At 33.8% G+C, this 19,288-nt stretch overlaps 1 protein-coding gene across 2 annotated transcripts in view; it reads right to left on the minus strand.

The window, feature by feature from the left end:
* Positions 1 to 379: 379 nt before the first annotated feature.
* CSMD1 (CUB and Sushi multiple domains 1) overlaps positions 380 to 19,288 on the minus strand; it is a 1,116,713-nt gene continuing 1,097,804 nt past the window's right edge. For both annotated transcript variants that reach the window (XM_032104597.1, XM_032104596.1), the window contains 5 exons: positions 14,953 to 15,114; positions 13,808 to 13,920; positions 12,975 to 13,062; positions 6,552 to 6,684; positions 380 to 3,969 (listed from right to left, as the gene is read on the minus strand). In XM_032104597.1, coding sequence (XP_031960488.1) covers positions 3,810 to 3,969; positions 6,552 to 6,684; positions 12,975 to 13,062; positions 13,808 to 13,920; positions 14,953 to 15,114 — 656 coding nt within the window. In that variant the 3' untranslated portion in view covers positions 380 to 3,809. The remainder of the gene's footprint in view (positions 3,970 to 6,551; positions 6,685 to 12,974; positions 13,063 to 13,807; positions 13,921 to 14,952; positions 15,115 to 19,288) is intronic.

A 19,288-nucleotide genomic window follows, 5' to 3' on the forward strand; every position in this document is an offset into this window, starting at 1 on the left:
TATTTCATCTGAAGTATGTACATTTGAAGACCTAGCTCTCAGATGTTAAAATTCGAAATACCTCTGGCTCCACATTATCCGTCAGTTTCATGGGTTGGATGCAGGCTTGTGAAAGAATAAACCAGTTATTTTTTTATAAACCCACCAAATAGCTTAAGTCTCATTTTAAAATCTGAATTGGTAACATAATGGGAGGTAAATCCCATCTCACTAGACAGCACCTGAATTTTTTTTCCATTTTACATAATGCTTGGGAACATAAAATGACAAGATTAAGATTCTATTGAAACATTATGTAATGAAAAATCTGTATCTGATATTTAAAAGCATAAAAGGAAATAGAAGGAACAAAGTTGATAAGAATAGGTCACACAATAGATGAAAATCTAAAATTAAATATTTAATTAGAACTCTGATTTTGCTTTCAAGGTAGGTGGCATTGCACAGGCTATATTACAGTCTTTTATGTTTGTTTCTTTTTTTTTCCAAAGAGAATACTGTTTATTTTTAACAGGCCACTTTAATATTAATACAAGTGTAATAGGATCAGAACTGAAAATCAGCTAAAGATGGTAAATTTTACATTATTGGGAAAATTACAATTTTTTTTTTATTGTAAAAACATTTATTTTTAACAATTTACCTACATTAATCAAAAAAGTACAGCATATTTAATAATTTTACAAATTCTTCATAAAAAATATATCTCTGTACAAAAAGTTCTTTTGCACCTACTTCATGTCACAGCAGCATGTAGTGAAATGGCGGAATGGAATAGTGGGAATGAAAATTAGATTGACTTGATCATAATGTCGGCGTTCTCCCCAGTTCCCCCGCCCTCACCCTCCCACCTTTTTTTTTTTTTTATTTTTTTAATAACGGCTTTTTTTGTTTACAAAATATTTTACACAAGAAAAAAAATTATTGCAGCTAGCCTGGAGAAAGGCAAGATGTGTGATACAAGCAGCAGTTTTTAACAGCTTTGAAGCACATAACCTGTTTTTTAAAAAAAATATAGAGCATGTATTATTAGCCTGTCATAATGATCTGGTCAACGCTGGGGGAAAAGTCTTCTGCATATAATCTCAAAAAAAAGATTTCCTGGCTGCCATTACCCAGCCACTGCACAACATCTTTAGAGTCTCACTCCGTAGAAGCACCATATATAAGTGCAGGCATACACAGTCCTCTGTATAATAACGTCAGGAGAAGGAGATCCAACCTGAACAGAAGACTCAAACATAGCGGAGAAGGAGAGGAATTTGAAAGGCATGGACAGAACTGATTAAGCTACAATACTTTTGTTTTACTTGGGTTCCAACATGAAGCTCCTGTTTAATCAACACTAAAAGCAAACTTCTTAGGATAATTTGTCAGTGTGTTCCTTTTGAGTGTCCCTGATCAAAGAACACTCACTCAGGATAAGCAGTCATTACATTACCTCCCAAAACGAACCACTGAATAATGGATTCACGGAATCTGGGCTCTCTAATACAAAAGATCAAATCATTTAACTGTTCTCTTTTATCCTCCAACACATTCCTTGGCGGTCATAGTGAGATAGGGCACTGAAGAATACACTGTAATGAGAGGAGTAGAAAACATCAATAATAGCTAGGTATTTTGTTTTCAAAACTCCATTTTTTTTCTGCCATTGCTACTACAGAAGGATTTTTAATACAATAATGTCAATTTTGAACACCTGTCAGAAACTCAACTCAGAAAACAGCTTCCCTCCCTAGCCCACTCTTCCTACAAAAGCTCTTCATTTGCCAAGCAACTTCCTCTATGTGGGAGAAGATCAAGACAACAACTTTAATCTGATGACTGTTATTTCTCAGGAAACATGAAGGGCTCTGAGATGGGACAGATAAATGAAACTTACTGCACAATAACTTCAGAAACAAACAAAAAAGAAAGCCAAAAACTACTAACAAAATGAACAAGGAACTGACTGGAAAGGATTATTTATTAAATTTTCTTCAGAGTTTCTTGCTCATATGAAGAATGTAACAGCTGGAGGCCCTACAATACTGTATTATATTGCTGGTATTTTTCATCTAACAAATGTAGTTGTTAAGCTGACCATTACCTTCGAAATTTTCATTGTGTTCTGCAACATTAGCTGAAAAACCTGTTACTGGGCTTATTTTACCTTTTTGTTTTGTGTATAACAGCCAGACCTACACACATATGGAGTTCAGAAAAACTTTTCAACAGGCATTGATAGCAACTGGACATTAGCATATTTTGAAATTCAGAAAATTAAAACAAAACAACAGCATCAAAAAAACCAGCCCTAAATTAGAAGAAAAGCAAAACAACTTTCCTGTGTTTTGAACTCAATGTGTATGTCTAAAACCAGATTTTGCTTCATTATTTACTATCATTTCCCTATTTTAAAACTCAATTTCGTTAATCTGCCCAATGGCATTTTTGTTTGTTCCCATTCAATAATACCTCTAATTTATGCAAATGTTAATGATTACTCAACCTTTATATGTATAAATGTCTCTGTCAAACTGTGTAAGTACAAAAGCAGTAAGTAGTGTGTTTAAAAAATTTTAAAATAAACAGAAAGCAAAGATAGTTGAATATTTCTCTTTGTTCCAAGTAGAAACTGAATGACAACTTGTTATAAACAAGTTGCACTGGATTTATATATGCTACTGTAATGTGGTTTAGTTCCATGTAACATCAGAAAATGATGTCATATTAAAGGAAAAATGGAAAAAAAATGCAAAAGGGAAGACTGTATTATGAGCACAGGCTCACAGGCTTTATGAGCTATCTAAAATAAATTACTATTCACATTTGTACACGGCAAGCAGCAATAGCTGCTAACCCCCCTGCTGTTAAATAGTATGATACTGACAGTGGTGATTGATGACTGATTTCAAAAGAAAACAATAGTGGCAATGAAAATTTCTTAGAAATGGGCTCTTGTTCTGGTTGAAAGTCTCCAGTGACTTGTAATCATGTTTACAATGAAATTTAGTCAAGAATTGACAGAAGAAACATTATCCTCTGTTGCACGAGATTTTAACCTGTGCTAAGCATGGGGCTCAATTTAATATTCCAAGTAAATTTATTGTGGAATGTTTTGCTTGGCAAAGAGTGAGTTAATGTCTATATACAATGGTCAGTGTATAGAAACCCTGTATATTTTCACCAGTATCTTACTCAGTCAGCCATTACACCCTAGTGCAAAAAAATTGTGCATTAACATTTTGCAATATTCACGGTTGATTGGGGAATTGGCAAAACTGCCCTATGAATGAAATACACTGTAAGTTTCCCTAATTTTAGCAAGATTTCAATGGTAAAGCATTTGCAGGTGTATGCAACCTCAAGAAAGGCTGTCTACTCCTTCAAGAGAGCTTTATTTCTTCAGAATATTCCCGGGGATAATCTCTGGTGCTATCATTTGTCACAGTACTCAAAGGATTTATCCAAGTGCCCAGAAGAATGCATTGAAAGGCATCCAGCCGCATACAAATATGAAAGTCTGAGGCATTAAATATGACAAATTGGCATGACTTGGCAGTCTTCCTTAAAGTGTGCCTTGATTTGAAGCAGATGCAGCCAGGCATTTTGATCCAACTTTAAGATGAAAAAATATTCTTTGTCTGATCCCCCGAAGACTGACACGTTTTTACCAGAAAATTTAGCTGCATGTAGGCTGACAGAAGATGTTAAAGATTACAGCAGCAAAGCCAAGAGAAGGGAAACTGGTATATGGCACCAAAGGAATTACTGCTTGTCCATCAGAGGTATGGCTATGAATCAGTCATATTGGGCACTGAAGGCTATACCACTGTACAAACTGTGTTCAGAGTCGTATCAAACCTCACAGCCTTTGCCTCTGTGGGTTTTAAGTTTGTGTCATACATGGGATTTTCAAATGAAGCTTGTCCATTACTGTTTTCGTGTCCAGCATATCCATTGTACTGTACTTTTGGTCTTGTTCTGGGGAAAAAAAAAGACAGGAAATTATCATTCGGAACCCTTAAATAAACATTTGAATGTTTCCACTCCATCAACATACAACAGCAAGTGTCCAGAATATCTTGCACTGCTAGTGGTAGTAACCTTTGGGTAAGCGTCTGCAACTCCAGTTATTCCAGATAGATCTCCCACAGCATGTCTGTCTACCTCCATAAATACTGCCAACAATAAACACTACTAAATACCTTGTCCAAACACATTTAATCAGATTGATCAAATCGTGATATTCACATAAATGTTGACAATTCAGCATCAAATGATACTGAAAGTAACCAGTCTTTTATTTTTGATAGTTTTTTCACCATGAAGGAGATATCAAAATTTCAAGAACATATTAAGCCAATAATTAAATGAAAAATAAACCAGAATTGTGCAGATTTTCTGATTTATCCAGTAAAGTGATATCCTATGGAATTATATTTTACTATTTTGTAAATACCTTAAATCTCTTAGTATCTAGAAGTATCTAAAGAAATATAATAAGGAGGATCAGTTTATTGTTTTATACATGTAATTGTAATAGGGCAATAAAGGAAATAAAAGAATGCAAAATGTAAGTGCTTGGTGCTTAATAAATGTAAAACAATTTAGAATATCATTATATAACTTCAGAAAAGGGCTCTTGAAAATCAAATTCTTCTTATAAAATTATTCTGTTTTGGATAGCAGACAGGGAAAGCTATCATCGAAAGATATCACTAATGGAAATTGACAATATGCAAATAGTTCTGTTACTCATAAATATGTCTTTTCTGTATATTTTAATTTTATAACTACTAGAGCATTTTAGAAGTTAACTAGGAGCTTTCCTAAGTATAAGTAAGTTAATATATTTTAATTTTGCTCAGAAAGATAGAGATGCAGTCTTCATTCTTAAGTAATCCCTGTCTGCCAGATAAAAGGTACAACTGTGTAAAAGAGATTTAACAACCTTGGTTCTAATTAGATGATTTTAGTCTGAGATACGCACAGCAGAAGCATACAATTTTATCCTAAGACATTCAAATTCTCTGTTATAGAGAACCTCTAGGGACATAACTATTATTGCGTCATTTTGAAAATTTCATGTTGTTATTCTGATCATTAATGTAATTTCAAGAAAGTCCCTTCAAAACTTAGAGATTCTTTTCTCTTTCTATTGGAACAGCCTTTCTTTTGAAAAGAATAAAGTTTGACCTAAAGTTACTTTACATCACTAGTCCACTTGTTAATTTTTTGATGGTAATATGACACTGATATCCCCTCTAAAAACTGTGGTTTAATGGAAGAAATTCATTGAAAATAGAAGAAAAGGAAGAATATTCTTTGAAATAGTAAGTTATGAGGAACATCTCCTTTTTCAAGTATAATGCATTTAAATTAGGCAGAACTGCAATGCTGTACCAGAGATACCGATAACAGAGGGATTACAGCTGCTTGTCTAAAGAACGAGTTTTATCTCTCTTAAATAAATACATTATTCCTACTACTCATGAAGGGCATTATAAATTTCATAGCATAAACTACAAAATATACCCCTATGTCACGATATAATTTTTTTTATGAGTTTGCCTCCTCTTTCTAAGCAATATTCCATTTTCATTGCATTTCTTCTTCTGATTGGAATGCCTGAACAGGAACTGCAGAACAGGAGCTGTCTGAAAATGTAGACCTGTAGGCATCAGAAAGGCATCTTACAATGACACGTTTGAAGACATAGTTCACAGCTCTCCCTGAGCAGTTTTTTTCAACAAAAGGCTATACTGCATTTCAGGACATGGATGATTTTAACTGGAGCTCACAGGTTCAAGCCTCATGGCAATTTGCTTTTCCCAAATCATCTAATGCTGAAGTAGGCAGACAGTCTACTGCATTGTAGGGCAGTGGTGGACTTCAGTGTGTATGTGATTTCCTGCAGTTGCAAAATACTCTTGGTATCATGATTATAGAACAAAAGTTTAAAAAGCATGTTCCTGTTAAAAACTATTTTGCAAATAGTTCTCAGAATGAAAACATTTTCAGAAGATACACAGATATCAGGCTTTAAACCAAATTTCAGACAACGTTGTTGGATTTATTCTACTATCTAGTGACATGTAAAAGTTTCATATGACCTAAGTGGTGCCAATTCTAATAGTAACCACTAGCTGACTCAGCACATACTGTAAGTAGTCTCATTATGGGCTGTTCCCTCATGGGATTTATGGATTTTTCAGCTTGTATAATTAATACTGATAAACTTTTTGAAAGAAGTTGCATAAATTCAATTTAATAAAGCAATAAAATGAAAAAATAGAACATGTGACCTCAGATTTCAATCTGATTCAGCCTAACAAACCAAGAAGGTTGATAGGTCTTTGCTCCTTAACAGAGCAACTCATTTTTCAAAATGTACACCATTAAGAACTGCCCTGCACTGAACTCCTTCATGGGAATACCTAGAAATGTTTTTCTTTCTAGAGCAAAGATATTCTTAAAAGCTTTTAGCATTGTGTTCTCTAGCTACCTATCGAAATCAAACCAAAAAGCTTATTAAGTTATTGAATAAATAAAATTTACAATACCTGTGTTTGTAGAGGTAAAATGCAAACCCTGATAATATTAGAGCAAAGAATGGTACCAGGATGGCAGCTGCAACCGAACTGCTGTTTGTACCATAATAGTGATTTGAAAGGTCTGTGTCTGCACTTAAAGGACCTGAAATGAAACAAAAGGGGCAGAAATACAATTTCCACATTATTTATGGGGAGAAATAAAATTCCCATGTTATCTATTTAATGGTGTTCCTTTTATTCAAGAGTTAAAGAAGATGGTGTCTTGATGAAATAATTCTATTTAAAAACTTGAAATAAACAGCATGCAGCATCACAATATAAATATTAATACCACTTCATGATATATCAATAAATATAAAAATGATTTGAAAATACTACTCAGCAAGTAAAATAATTTTGGTCATGAGTCAATTTAAAAAGGTTAAGCCATATAACTTCTGAAAAACAAATGAATCCTGCAAACGTACTGTATTCCAGCAGTCTTAATATTCAGTTTGGAAACAACAAGCAATGCAAGCCCACAATAAACATGAACAAGGAAGGGAAAACTGAGGTGACTGCAATAAAACACAGTGGTCCTGCTCAGCTCAGTAGCCCCCCCAAGTCTGCACCTGTATTCATGTCCCTCTGGCAGCTGTGTTTGCACTAGGGTAGAACTGAGTGCACACAATGCAAATGCAGTGGCCTGTGGCATGGCCTCGCCGGGCTCCTGTTGTGCACAGGCAGATAACCTGGACTGTAAGGCATTTTGCAGAACACGTTTTTTCATCAGTATAAAAAGACACATTGCTAAATTGCTTTAATAGTTAACCACCTTGGCAATTCAAATTGTGAAGGATGAAAGACAGTTTTATGATGAAAAATACAGAAAATTTTATAGAAAAACATGTTTTTTGAGACCCAATGCCGTGTTGCTGGTTAGAACTCACAGCTCTTTAGAAAGCAATATAGATCTTATTCAAGGAAGAAAGACTAGGACAGAAGGAATGTACAGAGAGGGTGGGACTTGGACAGATAACTGTGTTTGCTACTCTGGGATATTATTGCTTTTGAGAGTGGAGAAGAACAGGAGACACTTCTGTTTGCCTCTAAGAAATGCTCCAAACCACCAGTACAGTGTTGCAAACATCACAACTCCCTCATTGATAGCAACAGCATCGATCAGTCTTTTTAGGACTCTACTGCAAACCAATTATATAGCAGAGACATGGCCACTATGCTAATTTCACCAGTCTACTAAAACATCCAACTATGTTCGAAAACTGAGAAAAGAAAAAAACAGAGAAAAAAGCAACAATTCTCCTCTGATCCCAGGAAATGTTCAAGGCCTGATTGGATGGGGCACTGGCAACCTGATCTAGTGACTAGCATCCCTGCCCATGGCAGGGGGCTTGGAACTAGATGATCTTTAAGGACCCTTCCAATCCAAAACATTCTATGATTGTATGATTTTTGCAGTTTAAGCTCAATGCAAAAGACAAATGAGATAAATTTTTGTCCTGTGAGATATCTTTAAACCTTAGATATTTCAACTGTTAATATTATAACACATTTTGCATTTAACTTTAAAAAATGTATTAAGTTTTAGGAAGTAACTCAGTGGCCTTTAAAATGAAGTCAACCTCCCTAGGAATTTCAGTATTACCACATTTGATTGTTTAAAATATGACAAAATATTGTACTACTATCTTTTTCACTGTCTTAATCTTCTGTCACCTTTTAGACTTCTCTACATATTTCTCTGCAGAACTGATGAAGGAAAACATTTTCAAATTAATAAACATTATTGTGGCAGTTGGGATCACATTATGAGCTTTGTCACACTACCCTGGAATATCTTAACATTGAACTGTTTTAGAATACAACAATTTTATAAAAATCTTTGGGATTTAGTAATTCAGTATTTGTCCCAAAATTCAAACTGTGGAAATAACCTTGGCATAAAGTTATGTATTTGTACTGTATTGTACATGTACTGGACATTCTCCAACCTATCTAAATTAAAGACAGACAAACTAAGGTAGCTCCAACAGTTAATAAAAGTTTCAGAAATATTAATTTGAATGTTTTTTATTGGTTAGAAGAAGTGACAGACTTAAAAAAAAAAAAAAACAAACACATGCAGTTATCACTTTCTTCATCCTTTACCACCACAATCACATGCTGTTTTTCCAATTATTTGGAGTAATTAATAAAAAATACAGTAATGATCAAATTCATTGAAGTCAACTTACAGCAACAAAAATCTGGAATTATTATTCAAACTCTTATATAAATTTCAAAACAGAAATATATGTGATCAATGAAGTCTTAACTTATATCTCAAAGCTACTATCTCAAAGCTATTATCATGCCACATAGGATAGATACATTTTAATGTACAAGTAGCAGAAAAATTATAAAATTCATAATAAAAAATTCTTGGTCTGAAATTTTTGGTACATTTAGTTAATTTAAAAAAATGTTGTGTAACTCAACATTTAAAAGCAGGCACAAATTTACACTTAAAGAATTTATTTTAAGTTATCTATGTTAGATAACTGATTCACATTTAATACTTTACTCAAAAATCCTAGTGGAAGTAATCATATATTCTGTATCTCTACAGTTTTTGAAGTACCACACTTAAGGTAACAAAACTTGACATTTTTGACTGAAGTTTACAACCTTTAACTAGAGAAGTGTTGACCAGCTTCAGACTGTACACTGCATATACTTTTTGTTAGGAAAAGAAACTTCACGGTAGTTTTGCATAACCTGAATTTTAGTCATGTATGAGACTTCAACTTGGTCTGGTCTACTTATAATAATTTTCAGAGCTGTTTGTGATTATCCTGAGGTGAACTTTGTCATTCTTCTGACAGCAATATCATGATAAGAAATGGGAAGGCATATTGTATGGCCCAAATTAAGGTAAACAGAAAAGTGGAAATACCTAAATACACACACACACACACACACACACACAAAAGGTATGCAAAAGATAATTTGGTTTACTTTTCATTAAAACAACCATACTTTGTCACTGGGAAATGTTATTTAATAGAGGGATATTCAGTAAGATTATAAATGGTTTTGGTTTTCTTTTAACATTTCACATAAAAAAAGGGCTTTAGCCTCCTAAAACAGCAGCAGTCAGGTGAATTCAAATTTTGATAACACTCACAGTGAATTCATTAATGTAAAAGCTGTGTACTTCTATTTTTGAGATGATTGATAAGTACTGCCATTTATACCTAATAGAAATTAATACTTTTTTAAAGAAAATACTGTGAAACCTGATCTCATGGTGGCAACCCTGCCCCTCTGACCCGAGCCATTCCATAATTCTGTGATTAAGAACATTTTCTTATCATTGTTTGGATCTATCATATGCATTTCTCCTTTGACTCCTAGCTCGGGGTTTCAGTTGACTGGCATCAGTACAGCATGACTCAGTTTTACTAAGAGAAATGCTGCTCAAGTCAGAGAAGTGTGACAGCAAAACCCATGCAAGATAAAGAAAAGTAGAATTACACACCTAAGAGTAATTTCTGAGTCAAGGATGGTTAGCAGGTCAAGGATTTAAGAGAAAAAAATACCCACAAAGGAAGCAAATCAGCAGCTTCCAAGGAACAACATAGGCTGGAACTTCTTCACCTGACTGAACCTGCTGCATAGCAAAGGCTCTTTGGATAGGTGCCTCATTAGGTGTAGACGTGTGTTACCATATAGTTTCACAGCTCATTACTCTAGCTATCTGTTTGTGCTTTAGCTAACACACAATAGCTCTGTACTCTGGAGCTTTCAGTACCCTGTTTAGATGTTGGGTTTCCTCATGAATGATGGAAGTTGTGTGAAATGATCTGGAGAGGATGATTCATAGAGTGAAATTTAAAATTCACATCTCATGATATTCAACACTTTTAAGAGTTGATTAATTTCAAGTAATGAATGTGTATTCCACAGCCATTGATCTAATATAACACAGATGCAAATTAATTATGCATATTTTGTTTTTTTGTTAATATATGTTATGTCAATCTAGACAAGTCAAAAAAGTACTTTGAGGAAAAAAAAAGGAAAGAGAGTTTAGTAATTGTATTTCTCCAGAGAAAATAAATATGGGAAAATAGTAATTTTGTGAAGAAGGTTTCTCTTCTCACAAAGTCACCTTTTCATACAATTTTAAAAGAAGTGTCCAGACTGGGATGAACAAGATTTTAGAATAAACATCTTCTAGAAGTTTAGTGTTGAGGCATAGGCACTCAGCAGCTGCAGAAACTGAACCAAGCCATAGACTTGCAGCCTTAAGAGACCAAGTTGCTATAACCTAACAGACTGAGTGTACTCAGTTTGAGCACAGTTCTAATATTGCAAACATTGTGGGTTTGATCGCCATATGAGTCATTCACTTAAGAGTTATACTTGATTATCCTTGTGGGTCCCTTCCAGCTCAGAATATCCTGTGATACACACTGAGACCAGTCTTTTTCTAGCATTGTGTCACAGAAAATTATTCACCTAATACATTGCTCTTTCCCACTTAACCAAGTAGTCCTCCACAAATGCTGTCTTTGAAGTATGCTTGCAGGTGAAGAATTTCATATTGCTTTATGTATGCACCAGTTTATATATACTTTTGGCTTACTGTAAAGGCAACAAATAATTTAACTTACTTAAAACCCAGAAATATTTAAAGTCTTCAGAGAGAGGATATATGAGATCATTGTCTCAGCAGAATATTCATGAACAGAATAGATTTAAAAAACAAAGCAAGTTACCCTTGAATATAATATTATGACCTGTACTAGAGGGAAATTTGCTGTTTCCTTTTAGATGTTGATTCTTCATCAGAGAATAAGCAATTTATAGACAATCAGTGTCTATTTAGCAATCCTGTAAAAGAGAGGGTATCTGCATTTGCAGCGAGCTCTCTACCAAGATGTCAAAGCTGAAGATGAGAAGCCTTCAGTTCAGAAATGCAGGTGTAATTTGGACACTCCAGCTCCTTACTAGCCTTGGAAATATAGAAACTGAGCTCTTATATTACAGCTCTAAAGGGTGACATGGACAATGTTTTCCACTACTGTAGAATACATCCACTGGAAAACTCTGTTTAACTTTCTGCTTTTCATTTACCCCCATGAGTTATCAATTTCACATAGAATCAAACTTTTATTTTAGGTAGCTGGCAAACCATGGATATATTTTTTGACCTTGCTTAAGAAAATAGCAAATGCAAATACACGCAGACACCCCAAACAAAAACAACAAACCACATTCTTACTGTTTCAAGACACCAAAAGCTGCTTAACAGACAGATGTTTGAACAAATGTCGATGCTCTACTTTTACAGTGTGATAGCTAAAATCAGAAAGCAAAAGCAGCTTAGATATTACAGTAGTAAAGATTACATGAAAGTAGAGGCAGACAAATAACCTGTCCCACACAAGAGTTTACTCCGAAGACTGAACTCGTATTCAGCTTCAATAATTGGCAGTTCTTAGGCTGGGGCTCTGAAGAGATGGGTTTCTGCCACTTGTCACTAAATATGCTTAGCAATTTGAGAGATGGCCAAGATGAGCAAATCCACAGCATAACTGCTACTACAGTAGTTAATAGAGCAAAGATTTGACAGAACTCTAAAGAGCACTGGTTACAGCACCAGAGAAGCTAATGGAACCAAGGCAATTTATAAAATGTACATACAGTCTGCCATAGACATAATGGCTAGGCTGTCTCCTCTTCCTAGACCAGTACTTTTATGTATATATATACCATGCTTTGACCACTTTGCAGTAGTTTCAGGATCAGGAAATGCAGGTGCCTACACTTGGTATTTGCCAAAATATTTTATGAGTAAATGCTTTGTTAGTTTTTATGATAAAACTATTTTATGAGTAAAATAACTAGTTTTACACCACCTGCTAGAGCACTTGAGCCCATAGCTGTAATACATACCTCAGACACTCATTTCATATTTTTGACAGTGAAGTAAAATTCTGTCGAAATACACATATATTCTGAAAACATCCACCAGCAACAGGCATTCTCCAAATGACACTGTCAAAATTAGGGTTGATTCTGGCCTTTTAATGTCTTATATGACTCTGACCACAATTTATACATTTAAGCAGGAAATGTGTTTGCATTGCATGACATCCCTGGTACTTTCAAAATGAAAAGCAATTGCTTGGAAGGGCATTCTCTTTAAGAGCATCCTGTACTTATTAGGTCGCTATACTAGAAAACATGATAGTAACATGTTAAGCAGAGTTAAATTAGGATTTGAGCTGTATATTTCAAATAAGCATATTTGGTTATGCTTTGTAATAGGTGTAGTGTGAAATAAACGTGCCTACTTCAGCTAGATAGCTGAGTAATTTGTTGAGTTCATCCTTGCAAGACCCCAAAAGATGATACATATTAAAGATCTATGAAAGCATGTACCTTGTCTTTGGAGCATAAATTTTCCAAAGTCTTTTCCATGTATATCTCCTTGATATGTAAAAACTCCTCTTTCAAGCCCTGAGGATACCTAGAATATGTTGAAACAGAGAAAAAGATTTCTGAAATGAATAAATAACAGTGTTTAGCAATTTTTTTTCTGACTTAGAATAGATAATATGGAGCCCAGATTTTCACTTTTAGCCTTTAAAATATTAGTGAATTTTCTATGCTTATCCAACATTTATTATTTTAAATAATTTATTTATTTGCAACAGTATTAAACTGAGTTTCAAAATAACACCCAGAATGATTTTAAAATACCTAATGTATATTGCTGGGTTTTGAAATTCTTGAAATGACGTACTCATAATTGAATGAGTATGCAGGTATACAGGCCTGCTGAATTGTCAGATTTAAAATTATTTTCCACAGAAAGTATCATGAGGTAGAAAGAAGAAATCCAAAAAGTAAAACAACACTGTTTTATTTCAAGGTTAGGTGTACTTTTGTTACAGTAAACTGTTTACCAAACCAAAAAGGGACAATATTTCTAAAGGTAAAATTCTCACTCCCACCTAAGGAAGGAAGGCAAAAATATGCTGATTCATTCCCCCTTCTCTTTCATAAACTAAAAATTCTAATCAAAGTACAGCAGATAGAAGTTTGTATACATATTTTTGAAAGAAAAAGGTAATCCAATCTCTACGGTGACATTCAGAGTGCTGGATTACATATTTGTAATACAAAAACATGGACACAGTTACATAGATAATCACAAATTACTTCAGAACTTAATCTCAGCAATCTTTATCCATGGCAACCTGGGTACTTACATAACCATCTAGTGCCCAGTTGTCGTTTTCAAACTTGCTTACAAAAATGTCACTAGGTCCTTTAATTTGAAAAGCTTTCAAGAGCAAATGGGCTTCTTCCTTCTTGTAAACACCTATTAAAATAAAGGAGGCAAGATATGCCTTTTAAACAAATTTTCAACCAGTTTGTTCAAGTATCCCTTCAAATCTAAGTATATTGCTTTAGAACTAAAAGAGTTTGAAGAAAACGTTCTGTAATAACAGAATTTCATAACAGGGAAAACCTCAAGATTTAAAGTACTGTAATGGATGTATCTTATTTAACTCATCCTTTGACTCATCCTATTTGATAAGAGCATGCAAAGATAGGTTTGTACTGTTCAATTTTATAAATAACAGGGCATGAGTAGTTGTCTCTTCATACAGTATTTCAGTAATTCCGAATACAGATAGAAGTCCTTACCTGGAATTTCCTTGACTTGGAAAAAAATGGATTTTACTGACATCACAACAGTATATTGCTACAGTAGATATCAGTAGTGCAGTGAAAGAAAATTCCTGTTTGGCAACCAACTACTGCAATTCTCTCTAAACTCTTGACCTTAAAAGATAGTGATAGCTGATAATGTTCTTTTCAATATAACTGTGATGAGAGGCTAAATCGGAACTTCACAGTTAGATTTGCAGAAAGGAATGCATGATGTTGCTTGTAAGGTATGCATAATTTACAAAGTTATTTAATTATCTGTGCCTATTTTATGCTATGCCATTATTAATACCACATTGTTTAAAGGTAGATATTAATCACTATTGATTAATTCAATGATACAATTCTTAATATGCCTATATAGACTTTGTCTGCTGCTTCAGCATTTCCTGTGAGTTCAAAACACCAATGCTATCCAACAGCCTGAGATGAATAAACCCTTCCTCAATATCTATTTGAAATATAATAGCTTAAATAGATGGGTGACTGCATATGAAGTGAGACAAGCCTGTGCAGACCATTATGTAAAAACTTTTCCTTTTGCAAAATAAAATTATTTTTAGTGAAAATATAAAGTTTTTGTTTCATTTCCCACTTGGATGAAAATGCATCAAAACTGAACAGATTAAAAAAAAAAAATTATAAGAACGGCTTCTTTAACACCAAATTCTGAACCTACCTGATAGTTTGAGTTGTATGTTGGATGTCTCGATGAATGTGGCATTCACTTTGCTGCTTGTAGTATTGAACCAATCAACAGTAAGAGTAGCAGGCTGTCTTTTTCCTAAATATTCATAAAACCCTTTCCACAGTGAATTTATAAAAAATACATCTGAAGGAACTAAATAAAGTGGGGGAAAGAAAGAAACAGAGGAAGAAGTAAACTACAATGAAGTAACAATCTTTCTAGCCATACTTATGGTCTTAATTTCTTTTTAGACAATCAATCCATGGTTCTAAGGAGGTATTATAATAAAAATTTTAACAACAATAAAGACAACATATCTAATGGCCTTTCCACACAATTGCCTATAATATACTACACCTGTCCATCGCAGAATATGTTCTCAAATAACCTCATACTTTATAGCTTTTGTGATTCAGTGAATGTCCTCAAGACTATGAAAAATAATAGACTCTTCCCCTAAACCCTGTACCTTTAAGGTATGAGGAAAAGAAAGGACAATAATATTCTGAAACCAAAGATTAATGGAAGATAACACTGTCTTAGGCTATCTCTTTTTTTTTTTTTTTGTTTCATGAATTTCATGAAGCAGCACTGTGTGTGATTTTCAATTGAGTATCAACTGAATATTCAACTGAATTGATTGAATTTCTGGTACAGTAATATCAGTAATTTTTTAGACTTCAAAGCTGTTTTCCATACAATATTATTGCACTATGAACAGTGAAGTTGTCAAAGAATGAAGCTTTTTTAAAATTTAAAATAAAGGTCCATTTCTCAGTGACTGCAGTTTGAAGTATCTGAAGTATAAATCCTACAAAATGAAGCATGAATTATTGGAAGTACATGTATTTGGATTATTTATTTGATGTTATTGGTATCTTTCCTCTACACAGAAAAAATAAATTATGTAGCTGTTGAATGCTGTATTTTAAATTGTTTAACCAATCACTTCATGCCTTAACAAAATGAAAGGCCTAGCAAGTATTAAAATTCACCCTTACTATCCATGACCACTACAAATGATACTTTTTCAATAGCTAAAGATTGACATTAGAAGTTTCACATTCTTCTAATTAAGATCTTAAATTAAATAATTGGATTTTTTTGCATTTTGTCAAACTGAGCACATATAAAGGCAGCCATCTTTACTGAAGAAAACTTATCAGTGCAGGTATTCTCTGTATCCATTTTAAATAAATTCCGTGGATACTTCCCCCTCTACCTAATCACTTATTGCAAAAATGAATCAAAAAGAAACACAGGGAAATAATACCTGACATGCAATACCTCTGAAAATCAGAGGGCTGATTAGCTGTTGACTAAAAGATAAGTAGCTTCTTCCATGTCTTTTGCCTTCAAGTTGTGCAGAATTCACAAGCAAATGTTCAAGCTCAGTGTAGAATGATTTGAAAACATCATTAGTATGTTATTGGTTCTATCACTGGATTCCAAATGAGCAGAGACCTATTAAATGGCTTTGAGTGTAACACCTTTGAATAGCCTGAAGTGTTCCATTTCCAAAGTAAAAGTCAGTGGGGCTTTACACAAGGTTACCTCAACTTACTACCAAAAATCTGAAGCATTACATTTCAGTTGGTATGTCACAGTCCTTAGAATTTTTATAATTTATGCAAATACATGGATTCTGCAAAGGGTCTTTCAGACTCTTTTTCTTATGCATTTCTCATTTTTTGCTACAATAGTGGCATAGCTAAATTTGAAACTTGGTATTTAGGAAAATAAATATTACAATTATTTTTATTTGTCTATGTTTTTAATCAAAATTGTATGTCTGAAATGTTCTCATGAAGGTGAACATCTAGTATTAGTGGTATGAACCAGAGAGGTACTATGCAAGACTTTTATAAAGGACTCCACACTTTCACCACATTCAGCATCTTCAGTACTTAGTTTGTCTAACCACTCTATCAATAAGAGCTGTTAAGCTTTGCAAAATAGTACCACTGACTCAGTATTTACAGAATTTGCACTTGCTGCAGATGAACAGAATCAGTAGGGGAAAAAACTGTATTACTGCTTCCCCAGTCATGGGTTTTTTTAAATGTTAAAACACAAGTGCTGCAGTCCCCAGGGAGGCTGCTTTGGAGAGGTTCTGAGACAATTGTGCTGAACACTTACAAGGTCTCTGCCTTTTCCACCCACTGTGGGCAAAGGCAAAATGAGAAAAATGAACTGGCTATTAGTATTCCAATACTGCACTGATTGTTCTCAGAACATGAAGATCGGGAAAATACTAAAAAAAAAAAAATTGCCCTAAGGCATATTACCGTGTCCTGCAGCTGTAGGGAGGAGGAGAGAAGATCCAGCAGGCAGGAATTGTGCAGCAAGATTGATTTATTTAATTGTTTTACAAACTCTTTTATCGACTTTTTTCTTCATAGTCTAATTGGACAAAGGATCAGCCACCCCTTGGGGTGATTGACTAAAATCCTAAAACATCCATTGTCAAAATATTTTTCTACTGTACTATAAACAAGACTTTTTAAGGCTGCAGGTATTTCATTGTTTACATAACTCTGCTACCTCTTCTGTGAGAGAGAAAAAGTCTCTCACGGACTTAGAAAATAGCAAGAAAATCCTTGCTAGCAGCATTTTTGTATCTACAGGAAAATCCATGGCTACTCATTAAAACAGCTTCCTAACTATTTTTGTGAAGACTATGCAAAGCAGTGAGAACCATGGAAACCAAATATAGTAATATAGTTCTTAATTCTCACATGGATATTTTAAGAAGGATTTAGTTGCAACTTATACTCAATCATGTAAAAATGTTTACTATTGCTTATGAAGACATTAACTCTGGCAAAAAAAAAAACCAATAAATATAACTTGCATTCAGTTGTCTAAAGGCGAAAAATCAGAACATTAATCTATTCTGTTACAGAAACTGTAGTTTACCAATATTAGCTTAATTAATAAAATACAGATAGCGGCATATCAAATTGTATCAAAATTCAAGTTAACAATGTAAAGAAAGTATTTCAAAAATATATAATCTTCTATACTGAAGAGAATTAACAATTTTAAAACACGTAATAATAGTGCAGAGTTGTTTTTTGAAAACCACTTAAAACTTTTTCTCCCTAATTACTGTCAGTTGTTACAGTTTCACTTTTCTGTTTACTATTATTGGCACTTTCAATCACAGCATTTAATATTTTTTAATAGCTTTTAGGTAGTATTTATCTAAACTAGTTATAAGGGACATGATATTGTGTGAATTGATACTGACACTGCATAGTGAATATATTTGGAGCCTAGATCTACAATATAATTTGGCATTGAAACTTCAAAACCTGTGTGGTAGCAGATTAATGCATACCTTAGGTATTTGGTGAGGTGAAGCCTCCAATAAATGAAGACTGTATATTCATTATAATGAATGAACACTATATCCTGCTTTATTGTGAGTCTGTTGAAGTAATGTACTTCAGAAGAACTCATTTATGGATTCACCTGACACTCTCACTAATAAACTCTCCAGGAAGGTTAATTATTAGCAGAAATACCTTTTTATCCCATCTAATCTACAGAGTCCTTCTGTGAATTGCCATGAGTGTGAACCATTAATCTTATTTTCCCTGCAGTATTACTAAAAATCAAAATACAGAATTGCAAGCTCATTTATTTGGTGACAACTCTTCTCATTGTTAAATAAATCAATAAAAAAGAATTAGGACTTTCATTTTCTGAATAAGGATTTCTTAGATGCATTTGTCTATTTTGCCACTGGCAGGAGGAATAGGCTAACTGCATACATGTTCATGAGGTGGCATAGAAAAGTAGCAGTAATATTTGCCTGCCTTGCTACCTGCAGGCAGTCCACACTGTACTGGAAACCCTATCTTAGAGTACATGGAGAGTTTCGGTGAAATGATGGCCAAGAATATTTCCAAAACTGTTTTTGGGGTGGGTTTTTTATACTTCTTACAACATTTGCAATGCTAAGGGCAGAACTTTGACTGAACCTAATCCCGGCAATTATAGTATACACTCATTATAAGGCTCTCCATTATAGCAATCTCTCTGATATAAAACTACATCAAATCTGAGGCTTCTGTATGTACGCTTCTTTTGTTTGTTTGAGAAGGGTTTTTGTGCAATTCAAAAAATTGGCACTACAGATTTTTTTTAAAAGTTGTTTGTGAAAGAAATGCATAGAATAGGATTCACACATCACTTGTTATTATGAAAGATCTCAACGTTTATATTCCTTGGAAATTAGTAACAAATACTTCACTAAGATATTGGAAATAGTTTTATTATCCATAACAACCTTGGGTGTAAATCAATTTAATTTATTTAG

This window comes from Corvus moneduloides, chromosome 3, assembly GCF_009650955.1.
Source record: "Corvus moneduloides isolate bCorMon1 chromosome 3, bCorMon1.pri, whole genome shotgun sequence".
In the NCBI taxonomy this organism is placed as follows: domain Eukaryota; kingdom Metazoa; phylum Chordata; class Aves; order Passeriformes; family Corvidae; genus Corvus; species Corvus moneduloides.